The 16,084-nt window shown below is 37.7% G+C and overlaps 1 protein-coding gene across 1 annotated transcript in view; it reads left to right on the forward strand.

Moving 5' to 3' along the window:
• The first annotated feature begins 5,357 nt into the window (after positions 1–5,357).
• The window catches only part of LOC119419089 (protein FAM126B), a 28,283-nt gene continuing 17,556 nt past the window's right edge, over positions 5,358–16,084 (forward strand). The window contains exons 1-4 of the mRNA XM_037686387.1: positions 5,358–5,437; positions 10,495–10,572; positions 13,392–13,493; positions 15,172–15,351. Coding sequence (XP_037542315.1) covers positions 5,393–5,437; positions 10,495–10,572; positions 13,392–13,493; positions 15,172–15,351 — 405 coding nt within the window. The 5' untranslated portion in view covers positions 5,358–5,392. The remainder of the gene's footprint in view (positions 5,438–10,494; positions 10,573–13,391; positions 13,494–15,171; positions 15,352–16,084) is intronic.

Consider the following 16,084-nt stretch of genomic DNA (forward strand, 5'->3'; position numbering starts at 1 on the left):
CTCATATATTTGTCATACTACAACTAGTGACACGTACCCACGTGACTCACTACAGTTGTGTCTGAATATTTTACTGCTGGTCTTCAGAGCTGTTGATGAACAGTGCTTCATTCAACAACAAAGCTGTCAACACTTGCTGGAAAAATAAGAGGCTAAGAACTAATGCAAGCTCAGAGATGAGGTGATTGGTTTATCTTTGTCAGTAAGTAACAAGAAGCCTGTTTGGACTAGATCAGGATTAAATCATCTCTGCTCTAAGTGCAACAGAGGTGAAGACATTGTAACCTTGTTTGTTTACTCTGGATTAATGAGTCCATTAGTCAGAGATATGATTCAGCTTTTTATAATGAATGAGTGTGAAGTGTTGGTGTGAAGTGTTTCAGGGAGCCCTCTGTTCAACACTCACTTGAGCATTCATCTCAAGCTCGTGATGGTTCAGTTCAGTAGATTGCCACTTGTATGCCACCTGGAAAGACAATTTTTGGAGATGAAATCAATATTTAGTTCCTTTCTACCCATTTTATCCTATTTTATTCCCCAGTGTATGGTTTGTTTGTATGACAGAAGGTAATGCTTCTTTTGTTAACAGCATAGACTTGTTTTCTATCGTAAAGCTGTCTCTTAACACATTTAGTGATTGTCTAAAAAGTCCTGCAGTATTTTGGTTCAGTGACTACAGCCGTCATCTGCTTTGTGTGTACAGGCAGCTGGCAGAAGAGAGGAAAACATGTGGGTGAGCGTGAAAAAATAAAGTGGCACGCCCATACACAGCAGCGATGACACAGCTTTCAGGATGATGATCTTTGGATGTCATTTTGGATTTGGCCTGAGTCAAATGATTATATGGAGAGTTTTTTTTATTCACCAACTTAACTAATAAAAGTAGTACTTAGTCAGATGCGAGGCTGCTAAGATTCTCAGCTCACAAATTAATCCTATTCAGGGATTTCTGAGCTTTTTCTTGCACCTTTGACAACTTATTGCTATGTTTTTCTACATGACTAGTCAGGAACCTTAATATTTGTGTTTACCATTGGTTGTATATTCATTTTTATAATGCAAAAACAAATTTTTGCAACTTGACTGACTTTTACCTTTTTTGTTTCTTACTGTAACACAATCCAGGAAAAAGCGATTAAAAGAGAAGAGTATAACAGTTTTAACTATTATGTCAAAATAAACACAAGAATAGTGAAAACCTCACAAGCCTCAGCTGATTAGTCTTAGCAAATGACAAAACGTATAAAACTGTAAAAGTTGTGTTTTGTAAACATCACCATAGTAATACCATTGTGAATATTTTAGGATGGTAAACACCCTCATTACGCCTTAATGACTTAAGTTTGAGACATAATAGTAGACTGCTTTCTAAGTGAACTGCTGTGTTTAATAATATAGAAAATTATTTCTCTGATCATTGTTTGCCTTGTTTTGTTGCTGTTTTTTTTTTTTTTATAGAGTAAAGGTCCTTAGTGCAGTAACAAATGTATGCTGTCAGCCATTTTATCTGAAAGTTGTGACTTTGAAGACAGAAAAGTTAATATACAATATGCAGCATTGTGATTCAGCCAGGCTTGGCAAACTAAAATGAACAAAACACTTGCTGGCTTTGTTTTGCCCTTGTGTTCTAGTCAGCGGTGTGTCAAGCTGTGTAATTGTGATATGGGATTCGAAGTGTCGTAAACAGGATGGGCTGGCACTATTCTATTCCCTGGTGAACTCCGCCATGGGACAATGAGCAGGTTTCTATATAGAGGAAGAACAACCCTAGAAGGAAAGTTTGCTTATTGTTATTCTCCAAGCTTCGTTACATGTACGACATATTTAGCCAACAGTGCCAACAAGCTGGCAAACCATGCTGACACTCAGAAACTGAGATACCAGAGAGAGTAGAGAGGAACCATTTTCTATTACAAAAGTAAGTACCATCTGATTTGTTGTATTCGGATGGAAAACCAGAGTTGTCATTTTTCTCGGGAGATTACTCAGCTGTAGCTTTTTGTTTATTTGGCATTATTCTTGCTTGACTTCTATTTTTAGTGTCTAATAATTAAACTCTACCTCTAATTCTTCTCAGGTTACACTGTAGTTAAATTTGTGAGTACTTTAAAAGCTTGTTTTAGGGGTTATGTTGCAAAATTCACTGCTGTAGTTCAAATGACACTGCAGTAGAGTTACAGTAGTCCCTCGCTACTTCACGGTTTGTTTTTCGCTGTCTCACTCTACGCGGTTTTTCAAAGTAAGATTAGACATGACACACAACTGGCTGATTGATGGATGAGTCGCACGATTGGCATGGAATTTTTATTTTAAATTATTTTTAATTATTTAGCATAGGGATGCATGATATTGGATTTTTGGCCAATATCCGATATGCCGATATGTTAAAATTGGCCGATAATCTATACCGATATTTTGTATACTTCCCTTTGTCAGAACAGCCCTCTTATTTAGGCGTATTTGCTACAAAAAATGTGTAACGGCTGTAAGAGCTGGTGACATATATTCAGTAATAACCTTATGATATGCATAGCACTTTAACTTATATTAAATTAAAAGTGTTAAATATTATTTATTAGCATTAGTCACATGCGATGCTGTCTCACTTGTGGAGGCTTGTTCCAGGTTCCTAGCTGCAGTCTGGGATCCTCTGCACTCTTGTGCATGAAGGACAGCCTTTTTAAGTTCAAAGTTTTTGTCTATCCACTGTGCCGTAAGACTAATCATGCTAACCGATACCATGCCGATAATATCGTGCATCCCTAATTTAACACCTCCTACACCTCTGTGTAGCCCACATTGCAGGATAAGCTTCCTCCTGCAGCTGATCAGCAGATCTCTGTGCAGAGAGGAGAAGTGGGCGTGGCCAAGAGTGCAGCCGGAGGCTGAGAGCTGAAATCATGACATTCTGTGCTCTTTTAGAATGTTTAGAGTTTAAAAACATTGTTTAGAATATTGCAAGAGGTGGAAAGGGTTTAAACTACTACTTTCTACTTGTACTATTATTCCTACTTCGCCGTTTTTCACTTATCGTGGGGCTTCAGGGTACAGATCCCCCGCGATAAATGAGGGACTACTGTATAAATCTGGGATGCCTACTCTATTCTAATGTTGTGCAGATTTTACTTGATAAATGGAGATGATGCAGACTAAACTGCAAAGTCTTGTTTATTGGTTTGGACTATTACCATAAGCTGACTGGTTAACTGGTCACCATTAACTTCACGCAGACTCTCTGACTGGTACATTTTCATCTTTAAATCACTTCTTGGTCTGCTGCCTTCATACATCTCCTACATGTCTCTGCGTGAGTGCAGCTACAGCGTGCGCTCTCAGGACATTATTACCTGCAGTGTTCCCTCATTGCAGACTGAACTAAGCAAAAGGGCCTTCTCCTACTCTGCTCCTGTTTCCTGGATTCCATTAACTGGAATATCTTACAAAAAGACCTGAAGCTCTCGACCTTGACCTCTCTAAGTGGCTTTAAGAATCTGTTGGACTCCTGGCAAGGACCAATGCAGACATGTTCCTGTTTTTAGTTGTCTACATTCGCCTTATAATCTAGATGTTTTTGTTACTTTTTTTTGCCATCTTATTTGTAAAAAAAAATTTAAAAAAAATTGTATGCCTTCTTATGTCTATTGTTGTCGCTGTTGTCCACTGTTGTCATCATTCTTTGTTGAAATCAGGTCTCTCTTGTAATCGAGTCCTCGAGGCTCAATGGGATTTACCTGTTTAAATAAAGGTTGAATGAAAAAAGCTGTTTAGCACCATAACTCTTGTGCCTAAATACATTAACTTAAAGCACTTTTGCTATTAAACTGAAAGGACAACCCTTAAAATTTAAATACAGTGTGTGCCCTTTTAACACCGTCATTTCTACAATGTAATATGAATGCATTTAATGTTGAGTCAGTAGTTTCCTGCTGTAGAAAACAACTTACAGGAAGTTCCCTTTGAAACCACGTTTTCATCTCAGGTGACTGAATGTCATCTTTCATGTGGTCTGTCACTTTTGTCAAACGTTTATTTTACTCCGTTTGAAGCCACTGTATTTCAGTTTTGATGAGTCATACAGAGAGATGATTTGTTCTGGAGAAGTCAAGCTAACACTTTGCTCACAGCTTCCAGTAGGTAATCCTCATCGTACTATAATGGTATTTTTCTGTGCGGTGATTTCTTGACTTGTTGATGTAAGGTTTGTTCTGTGAAGCCACTTTTTACTTCTCATGACATCAGACATTTTTGTCATGCATGTTGCTGTCTTATCTCTCACAAAAATGTTGATTTATTTTGTTAAAACTATCAGCTGTCTGTTAATATACACCAATAAGGAACTTGGAACTGTATTTTGATTTATATTTTCTACCAACTCAGTTACTTGGAACTACTTTGTAAAATTGTTGTGACATTTAAAATGAAGGTCATTATTATTTAATGGCTTCAAATTGAGAATTTCTTTTTTTTTTTTTTTTTATCCAAGGTTTTTATCAAAGTTAACCCAGTTTTACAAGTTTTTTTTTTAACACAGTAAGTCATTTTTTACAGCTAATTGCAATTCACATTAAAACAATAATTGATGATTCAAAATGATATTTTTTCTCACTGAGCAATTTTTGACTGATAATTACCTGTTTTATGTGAAGCGGCTTCTCCTTCCTGATTCATTTTGTTTAATAAACACGTTTCTAAGTGAAATTTGCATTAAAAAATGCCATTGTTAAAATATGAATGGTGAAGCAAGAAAATTTCTTAACAGAGCTACAAAATATGTATTAACAGTATTTACTTGTTTAATTGTATCTAGGTGTGTCCCAGTAAAGTATGTTATTCTCTTTATCTAGTTGAATTTTAGCTGCCCATGATGGTGTTAAAAGACATGAACAGACAAAAGTGATGTATTGGTTTAAAATTGAAAATTATGGTGTATAATAAAATGCTCTTCAAATATGGATGGATAACAAGTTCTGTCTATTATTTCAGTTTTTCTGTGTTAATAAGGTCTCAACCAAAGATTGAAGTCTCTCATCTGCTTTGTCATTGAATTACAACAAATTTAAAATATTGAATTCAAACAGTATGACTTCATTGGAGTGCTGATGACCTAACAGTTGTTGATTTGATTGTTTTATTGTTGCAGGTGACCCTCATAGAGAGAACGATGTGTGGCCCTGTGGAAAACCATTTTCATCTCCCCGTGGAGATTTGAGTTGTGGGACGCCGAGGTAAGCACATGGGAGTCAAAGACATGTCTTGAAAATAATCTAATATGTTCTACAATGTTTAGTTTTCAATTGATAATTTTTTTTTTTTTTTTGACACAACAGTCCCCCCCAAAAAAATGCATGAAACACCTGGGAAAAGCATCCCCATGTTAAGTTAGTGGCTGTTCATGAACCCTTTGGAGCACATGCAAAAGATTGGTCTCTCTGTAAAGGTAACACGCCCATTTTGACACCATGCTATTTAAATTTGAAACCCCAAGCAGGATCTACGAGGCTCCTCATCAACAGGCAGCCTGTTATTGTTAATAAAGTATATTTATTTTTCCGTATCTCGAGGCTAGCCTTTTTTTTATTTTTTATTATTGTTTGTCTTTGTTTCTTTTAAGTTGCTAGTACAGTTTTTTTTTTATTCATTTAAAAATGGAACAAAACCCAAATATAAGACGACGACAAATTTGAGACATTGTGTTTTCATAGCGGCCTTCACATTATCAGTTCTTATCTGCCACCAGAGATTATGTTGATCAAAATTTAGCTCAATTTTATTAACAAAATGATCAGTTGGTGAATATTTGGCATGTCTGAAAGCTCTTTGATGGCTGTCCCAGTGGTAACTTACTTATACTGCCCTGCTGTGCTGTACCAATAAGTCTTTGACAGCCTGACAAGTCAGAGGAAATGAATGAGTCGGTCTTTTTTAAAAAGCTGAACAAGCTGACTAAATGGAGCCTTTCAGTTCACAGACTTAATATTTTAGAAAGTGTACTCGCACAAAAAGATTCCTCTAGTTCATATCATCTCTTTTGCCCTTCTAACCCTGCAACAAATTGGTTTTCTTGCTCCTCTGAGCTTCTTTTTAAAACAATTTTCATGCTTATCTGCACCATACTGGGTTTTTGAATCGTTTACGATGGGTTTGGTTTAAATAGTAACCTCTACTGTAAATATTGTCGTGAAATGTCTAAATGCCACCAAAGTTTAGCAGGCAACTGCATCAAGGCCAAGTTAAATATTTGCCTCTGGATGTGGATTTAAATTTGCATAAGTCTTTCTTCTGTTTGTTTTAAAAGAGAGGTCAAAGTCTATCTGAAACAGGATGCATTTATGCAAAGGGTTGAAGGAAAAGCCTTTCAGTCAAGTTTAAAACAGGATTTGCTCTCAAAACTCACATTATCAGTTGCAATATAGACAGCTGTTTAGTCATGATTCAACCAGCATAAAATTACAGAATTCAATAAATACTTTATTGCCAAATGTCTCTTGAAGCTACTGCTGTGTTTTCCAAGTGATATTCTTAATGATAATAAAACCTTCACCTTACTATATATTTAGCATGCAGGAACATGTTTCCCCTTGCAACTGCTGTAGATTTTAGTCCATCTATCATGACACTCCTTATTTGCTTAATTACTCACATTAGCCCGGCAGCCACATCCACTATATGTTTTTAGTTCCAAACTTACTCAAATCTAATTCTTGTTTTCAGAAATTAAACCAGGCATTCCAAAATTCTGTTTTTGTGGATAATTGCACTCGATGACAATAAAAGACATAGCTGCAGTTAGTTTATTAACACTCTTTTGCCTCATGTTTGTTTTTGCACGGCAAGTTGGAAACATGATCAGAGTGTGCGGTTTTCCTACAGTGAGTAGCAATTTACCTTGGTGTCAACACCACAAATAAACATGTGTAATTAGGATAAACTAAAACTGGTAGATAAAGGTTCAGTATGTGTTGTTACCCCATTTATAATGTGATATTTAATTTAAAAAAGACTGGGTTTATGGATGCAGGTAATTAAATCGAGGTGCTGGGTGTAAAAGACCATCTTGCTGCTTATTCGAGGTGGGTTTTACTCTTACTAATGACAGAGATTTATTTCATGTTCACATTAAGTAAAACTCAGTAATTTCACGAGAAAACATTTTTCAGTAAGAAGGACCAGTGACCAGTTGTGTGAATTAACGAGTTTTGGACCTCTGTGTCTTTTTAAATTATTTAAGAATAATGTATATTGTTAACTTGTAGGTTTAGGCTTTAATTTAAGTCAACTGTCCTATGTGTTTAGTTTCTGGCAGAAATATCCTGATGCATGCTCCATAATCCAAGTCGATAAATCTAACAAAGTTGAGTCAGGTCTCCAACGAGTGATGGGAGTCAAACCCAAAGTACTGGTCTGTGTGGTTGGGTTTGCGGTACACATCATTATCCAAAAGTCCTCCATCAGAGACCCGAGACCTCACAGTCCAACCAACCTTCCATTTTTTACATCTTCTCGTGTGAACTTGATGTATTTATCCACAGAGTTGATGTGATCAGTAAAATGTTGGACTTCCTGAGATTTAATTTTAACCCAGGTGTCGTCAACACAATGACTTGGTGGTGTCCCTGAAAAGGACGTCAAGGTTCTCTTTTCTACCTCCTCCATGTACAGGTTGGCAACAATAGGAGAAACTGGAGACCCCATAGCACACCCATGTTTCTGCCTATAATATTGCTCCCCATATGTGAAGTAGGTTGACTGCAGGCACAGTTTCAAGAGTTGACACAGTTGTTTTGTGAAAAGCGTGGTCCTGCTGCTCAGAGTGGTGTCTGATTTTAATCTTAAACTGACCACCTCTACTGCATCATCAACAGGAAAGCACGTAAAGAGTGATGTGACATCAAAATAGTTTCTTCAATCTCCATGATGACATCCCTCACCTTATCCACAAAGTCCATGGTGTTCTGTATGTGGTGTTCTGAGCTGCTCACTAAAGGGATGAGTACAGACGCCAGATATTTGGAAACTGTCATGATCAGCGATCTCTGCTTGCCCCATTCTGCTTAAGTCTCTGCCCCTTTGTGCCTTTATTACTTCCTCTGTCCCCTACCTCACTCACAGCCCCTCATGTCATGTTTTCTGCACCTCTTTATCATATGCTGTTTTTCCCTGCCTCTTAATGTCATGTTTTCTTCTGTCATTAAGCCACACCCCTGTCTGCGCTTTCAGCTCATCAGCTCTGATTCACTTCACCTGTTTTTGGCCTTATTTAAGAGTGCCACTTTCACTTGTCCTGTGCCAGATTATTAAACCTCTCATGGTCCCTGATTCTCAATCCATTCATAGTTTCATGCCTGAACTGAAGCCTTGTGTTTTGGACTATGACCTCACGCCTGCCTCTTGGATTTATCTCTCTGCCTGTCGCTCGTCTGGTTTTGCTCTGCCCTTCTGACCCTGGTACGACAACTTTTTTTGGCCCTTTGACTCTGGATTTTGGATTACCCCCTGGATCTGTTTTAAGAACTCTGACTCCCCATGCTTGATCCCTGCCTTGCCTTCTGGATCACAACCCTACCTCTTCTAGATCCTTTCCCTGGCTGCAGCTGCAATTATAAATAAAACTGTTTTCATTTTTTTTTACTCTTGTGTCTTTGTCATTCTGAATCCAAAAGCCTGGTTTCGTGACAGAAACATTGTAAGTGACAGAGTTAATCATGCTAACGATTGTTCTTAAAAGTACACCTTGTTTGTGAATTTGGGGTAAACCATACAAACTAGGTGTGGCCTCCCCTGGGTACATACAGTCTGTGGTACAGAATACGGTCAATAGCCTTGTCCTGCTCCAAATGTTTCAGGCAATCTATCAACTTCTTCTGGTAACTACTTTCTGGATCTCTTTTCAGCAGTTCATAAGTGGTTAAGTCACTAAGGAGTGTCATAACTTTCTCATGATGGTCTTTCTGGTTCAAAATCACTGTGCACCTTTCTTTGTCTGCTAGAGGATGATGATGCTCTTGTCCTTACTGAGAGTGGTGTGTCTCTCTCCTCTCTGCTGATGTTAGAAGGTGGTGGTTTGGCGTTGCTGAGGCAGGCTAAAACTTTGTTGCTAAGTTGTTCCGTTTCTAATTTATGACAAAATGTCAGTGTAAAGAATCCATCCAGAGGATCTGACTCAGCCTTGTTAGATTTTGACAGAAATGTGTTAAAAGCGAACATTAACCTTTCGCAAAACTGAACAAGAGTCCTTAATATATTTTAAATTCGGTTGTTCTTTTAAACGTTTTTGCTTCTTTCTCTTCTAAAGGTTCGCTAAATAAATTGATTGTGACAGTCAAACGGTGGGAAAGGCTGGCCTCACTCGAAAGCCTCGTTGTTTCCATCTGCCGTTACATAATGAAACACTGTTTGTCTTTGTGAATGATTCATTGGAACATCACCTTCAGTCTATATTCAACCAAACCCTGCATCCTGTGACTCTTCACTCAGTTCATCAGTGGACACACAGTCACTGGCTGCCTTTTGCTGAGATGTGTCTCTTTCATATCCAGCTGCTTGTGGGTTAAAAAACTGCATTTTCCATGGGAAATGATATGAAGCTTGTTATTTTTTGGGCAGTTTACTCAATCTATTTTTAGCACCAAGATGCAGAGAACAGGAAAATAGTGTGTGCTGCAGCCCAGAGTCACGTTATATATAAATATTGTCTTTTCGTTTGCTGTAGCTGTTTCTCAATTGTGTGTAACATGCAAAATATCTCCTGCTTTCTCAAATTTGAAAGCATAGAATATATTTCATTTGATTGTACAAGATGTGAGCAACAAAAACAGGCTCAAGGTTGGCAATGTAAAATTTGAGTTGTCAATTAAATTTCCCATGAATCCTCCTGTTGTTCCTGGTCGTCGTATGTCTGCTGTGATAGGTTAATGTGCAAGTTACTTGTGTAACGGTGTCATAACTCTCACAGAATCAAGATTATGTTCTTGTTGCTGCTTTACTGCTAATTTAATTCCAGAAATATTGTTTATTTGTTGTTGTTGTAATTATTACAATCAAATTAAATGTTAAATTGTTATTCCTCCACAGGTAGCATGCAGGTATCTTAACTTTCTGTTTCATGCACAGTGGTAATTTTTATTATAATCACAGAATGATTTTTATGATGGTGCATTTATGTGCGCATAAGCAGTTCGATTATTCAGCACTGACAGGCACCTGTTTTAGATGATGTGTCTATGCATAATGTGTCTCCTTCGTCACTGGTATTTGAATGTTTCTCCCATAGAGACCCTTTATTCATTTCAAATTAAACCGTCCTTTGTCCTGGATCAATGTGAAAATTAAAATGATAGAGGCTTCAGTTGCATGGAAACCAATATAGTCTCTTATAAAGAAGGGTGGTAATAAACACAAGAGTTTGGACATTCTTAAAAAAAATTATTCACAGTAGTTACTCTTTTTTTTTCCTGCCATTTTTTTTCTTCAACTCTTCCTCTTTCTGCTCACCAGGCATCCAAGAGGAGGTCTCTGAAGAAGATGCTGAGAACAGAGCGCGATGTTGTGGAAGAATGGCTCTCCGAATTCAAGGTAAAGACCTACCTCTGTTCATAGATCACCACATTAAATGTACTCCTGCAAATAGATTTTCAAATGAACTGTGGGTGTAGTAGCTTTGAACTGACTGAGTGTAAAGATGTGGGAATGTTCCAACTTTACCACTTTAATTTTTTTTAATTATTCAAGTTATTCAGAAAAGCAAGAACTAAGGCTATAGGTCAAATATTCTTTGTTAGATTTACTCTCTCCAGTGGAAAGTCTTTATATTAAGTGTCATTCTCACACTTAGATACACTTGATTTATTATGTATATAGTAAATTTGTCTGCAAGAATTCAGAGAGCAACAGTGTAAGCTTTTTGTAGATTTGTTCTGTGTAGGAGTCCTATTTTGGAGAAGTTGTCTGTATTTATGTGAAGGCAGATGAGTCACAATAGTGGCTGAAAAATGCACTCAGAAAAATTACTGTGGTGACGTTAAAGGTTTTTTTTTAAACAACGTGCTTTGCTCCCATTTAATTAGCACTTGTTTGTCTTTAACTTTCATTTCCCCCTGAAAAAAATCTAGATCTTGTGTTTTTCTGCTGCTTTGGACTTTTTGATTCTTTTACTGTAAATTTAAGCTCCAGAATAATTTAATCTGCTCTACCTGGTCATTCTGGCAGGTTTTTTTTTTTCTCCTGCGTTGACCACATCATTCTTGATCCCCTTTTGTCATATCCTTCTTGACGATATCATAGTCATGAAAACAAAAAAGCCATATTCATGCCACCAAAGTCCATGCTCAATAATCCAGGTATACAATCCAACAATGTTCAGTGTCAGGTCATCTGGATGATTTCTTTTTTTTTTCTGAGATGTTTCATCCTTCATCCAAAGGACTTCCTCAATCCGGGAAGCCACCAAACAAACTGATTCCCACAAACAGCATACTCCATAGTGGAACAAAAACGGTTTGCTGGTGCTAAGATGGCCTCTGGGGCCCGCCCTCTTCTCCGGGGTCCGCCCACTACCTCATCAATTCCCCATGACTGAACATCGTTGGATTTTATACCTGAATTATTGAGCATGAACTTTGGTGTTTTGAACCACTTTGACATGACTGTCTCAGAAGAGTCGGTGAAGGAGAGGGTGGGCTCTGGAGGAGAGGGCGAGCCCTAGAGGCCATGTTAGCACCAGCAAACTGTTTTTTTTTTTTTTTTATAAATTTCCCCCCACTATAGAGTATGCTGTTAGTGGTAATCAGTTTTGTTTGGTGGCTTCTCAGATTGAAGAAGTCCTTTGGATGAAGGACGAAACGACTCGGCACAAAAATAAACTGTCCAGATGACTTGACTGAACACTGCTGCATATTCATTCCCTTTTTTGTCTCGGATACAATATCACTACAGGAGTTTTTATGTTTTTTAACATCAAGATGAGGAGCAGGGACTATTTTTGTAGCCACTGCTCAGCAGTATAACCTTGTAATAAGTGTTTCATTCGAATAACCTACATTGCACTTTTTATTGCGAGACTTGAAAGCTGAAGTTACAGTCTTCTTTTAAACATGATATATTATAAAACAGTAGTTATGTTGCCGTTTGAGGCATGTAGTTTGTGTAGGATTAAAGTCCTGTTTGAATTTTTACAACATAAAAGAACTCAGCCTGTCAACATTTTGAACCTGCTTATTAAAATATTTAAACTAAGCTCTTCAGCCAAACACCTGTCAAGTGTGAAGGTATTAAAAAGTGTTGAACGGCAAGAAAAAGACCCAAACACAAACAAACGGACCAAATAAATACTTTTTGATAAGGAAAATTACTGACGTGACATCTTTTTAAAGACTAGTAGTTTCTGAAATCATTGAATATGTTGTAGTTAGTTTTACATTTCTGTTTTTGAAATGCAAACAAGTTTTACTGCTAACAGCTATTATGGCGTAGTGAAATTTCCCTGGAAATTGGAATGGGGGTCTTGGACTTAAAATGGACAGAACACCAGAAGACAAAATTATAAACCTGAAAAAAAGTACATATGGGGACAAATCGCAGCATGTCTCACCCACGTTAAAGCGCCATGCTGAGAGGCCATCTCTGCAGTCAGCACTCAATCTTGACTGTTTGAAGTTTGCCACCCCAGGATATTTTGTTCCTGTCAGACATCATCATTCTGACTCCAATGCTTTTAAGAGAGATTTATTTTCTTCTTTTTATAAAAACTGTTTCAATGTCTGCATCCACTTGCACTTTAACAGCCTCGCTGACCTTGCTATTCATTGAACTTGCCTCGTTTTTGAACTCACAGATGGGATCGTTTGTATAAATATGTAACAGTTGGTGCTCCAACTGTAGCTTTATGGTCCTGGTATTTAACGCTCTTTGACTTACTGATGTTGCATACTGCAAATCCTAAAAACACAAAATGTGAAAAGAAATGATGACCTAGCGTTCCTTGAAGGAATGCGTATCTCCTGCTGCCTTTTGTGTCAGAGTTTTAACCTAAGACCAACTTACTGGTGTGTTGAGAGGAAACAGAGGTGGAGTCATTTAGGGCATGATTTAGTGTGAAATCTGTTGAAGTTCAAAATATGTTGTGGATGACTCCTGCCTATCTAGCTCAGTATATGTAAATTTGACCAAGTTAACTCCATTTTTGAGTTTACTAAATTCGATTGGCAATGGTGGCCATCTTGAAGTGGATTGACTCTAAAAATGAATCGATTGCAAATTTACATCTTAACAATTACTATCTATTAAATATCTTTAAAATCTGTCCAGTGGTTCATTGGATATTTTCTTGATACAGTTGACTCCAATAGTTGATGGCAAAGTTTTACAAACACCTCTTCTGTGTCTTTCTGCTCCAGACCTTACCAGAAACCCAAATCCGCAGCTACGCCGGCAGCCTTCACCTAAAAAAGTCCCTGGTTCCAGCGCTCTACAGAGTCATCCAGGATCCAAACAACGAGGTGAACCACCCAAACATACACGGAGTTCATGTTCTTGGCTCGTTGTGTTTGTGACTAACATGATGATGTCTGGCTTTGGCTTTGAGTAAGAGGCTGACACACAACTGTGACTGCAGGACACACGCATGCAATTAAGAATGTGGTGGTCTGTGTCATAGTATGATGAAAGGGCTCTGTGGCAGTGGCAGCCACATCACCTGTGAGATGGTACACAGTGTTCTCAGTGTACTGTACTCACACACACATATATGCAGGTACACACACATATTGAGCAATAAACAACAAACTAGAACATCTGCTGCTCACACCAGACAAGACATAGCCTCAGTCACATGCTAAAACCCAAATGTGTCCTCCTGTTGCATCAGATTTAGTATTCATTTGTTCTTTAAATAACATGACACTTTGTTTTGTTTGTTTTCCTAAATCCATGTGCCCAATGAGGCTGGTCATTTTTCTAATGATGCAGTCGTCGTGTGGTGCCATCTTTTTCCTTCTATTTCACGGTCAAATTGAAGAGTCAAGCATCCAGGGATCTAAATTCCATTAGTGCCGTCAGTGTAGCTGCACAATCCTATTAATGATGAAACGCCTGATCGAGCATCGGCTCTGTATGTTTGCGCGATAGAGAGGGATGCTGGAATTGCAAAGAGCTTTTTGCTGATGCAATAGGACACCACATAAGTTTATTAATGAGTTGCTGCTCCTTTCTCCAGTCAGCCACAGGACAACACACACACGGGCACACTCGCACAGTAGTGCTGCGTGGACACTCATTGACCTGAATAGTGTAAATACAACGGCTCTGCAGGTTCCCTTGGGAATACATCTGTCCGTGCTCTCATTGTAGAAAATCCCTCACTTCCCAAAACTACTATTGACTGGCAACAAAAGATTCCTTCTTATCCGTCCATCTTATAGCACTGAGGTCAGGATCACCTTTATGTTTTAATATAGAAGCTATTAAATAACCTGCTCAGTGTATTTCTGTTTCAAAAGGGCTACTAAAGACACTTCTCTGATTTCCTATCCCCCTGCAGCCTTGTTTTTTTTTTCTTGTTTGTTTCTTTTTTTTCTTCTTAAGATAAAACGGTTACTTGATATTTTATTTCTTATTGCATTTTTTTTACATATTAAAATGAAGATCTACCTAATGTGTGTATATCAAGATTATCATTTAAAAAAATTAATTAAAAAAAAAGATTATCATTTCGGGTTTTGAGTTTGCCAGTTTGTTTATGGTTTTTTGGTATATGGTATAAACTTTATTCATTTAAAAAAAGTACAAAACAATTCCATAACAATATAAAAAGATACAAAAGATTTAAAATGAAAGGCAGCAGAAAGAAGAAAGTTTAAAATGTTTTAAACTTTTAAATGTCCAACTTTTTAAAATTAAAATTAAAACTTTTAAATAAAGTTTTAAATGTCAGTCTTCAAATAGAGGCTTTAAGAACAATATGTATGAATTAAACAATGCATGTAGAAATGTAAGGAATGGATATTTATGTGTCATAGCTCTATGGATTTTTGTGTAAAACCCTGCAGCATTTGTTCACCATTGCATCCCCTGCTGTGATGCATCTATTTCAGTACTGATTTAAAGGTTTTACTACAAACTGTGTGACTAAGGTCTTAACATTTTTTCACTTTGCATGCATTCCCTTCTGCTTTCCAGCTACTGGAGCCTGTGTGTCACCAACTGTTCGAGCTTTACCGGAGCTCGGAAGACCCTCTGCGACGTTTCACCCTGCAGTTCCTGCCTGAACTGGTGTGGGTTTACCTTCGCCTCACTGCCAGCAGGGACCGTCAAAGCAACGGCTGCATCGAGGCCCTCCTCTTGGGCATCTACAACTTGGTGGGTGTCAGTCCTGAATGGCGTAGAAGACCAACTCTAAAATGTATTAAAGTTCCACAAAGAGGATGTTTTCAGATGTGAAGCCCTGAGGATTTTAGCTTAACACGGATCTTTTGTAGCCGTCGTTTGTTTTCATTTCTGGATTTAGGATTTACATAAACAGTGCTGTTTTAACAAATGCAGCTTTTTTCATGGGTATAACATTTAGAAACTACCACAAGATATCAGACTTATTCCAGCTCATATTTATTTTTTGAGACAGAAAACCAACAGGATAGCATTCATAACACAGAAATTTGCACATAAAAGTTGCATTTCTCAACAACTATGAGGAAGGGAAGTTGCCAGGATACAATCACTGCTACATAATCAAACACAAAACCAGCTGCCAGCATCAGCAGTTTTGGAAAAGATTCAATCCGACCTCTTGTCGTTGGGATAAGTTTGAGAAGGAAGTGATAGTTTCTGCAGAAAGGAAAGTGAATGTTCTCTTTTTCTTTTGTCTTTGAATGAATCCATTTGCACATTATAGGCAGGATATCTGTAATGAGATCATCTGTCTGTTGTCAGAAATGTGCACCGTTTGCAATTTTGCATGTGAGACGGGGAATGCTTTGCAATTGCCTAGACGAGTGATGCCATTTATGTTTTTCCTGAAACCTTTGTATTTACCGTGTATGGCTATAAGTACAGTTTGAACCTGGTCAGTGGATACAATTGTGCATAAAATGTT

Source organism: Nematolebias whitei, chromosome 13, assembly GCF_014905685.2.
Source record: "Nematolebias whitei isolate Nwh7 chromosome 13, NemWhi1, whole genome shotgun sequence".
Taxonomy (NCBI): Eukaryota; Metazoa; Chordata; class Actinopteri; order Cyprinodontiformes; family Rivulidae; genus Nematolebias; species Nematolebias whitei.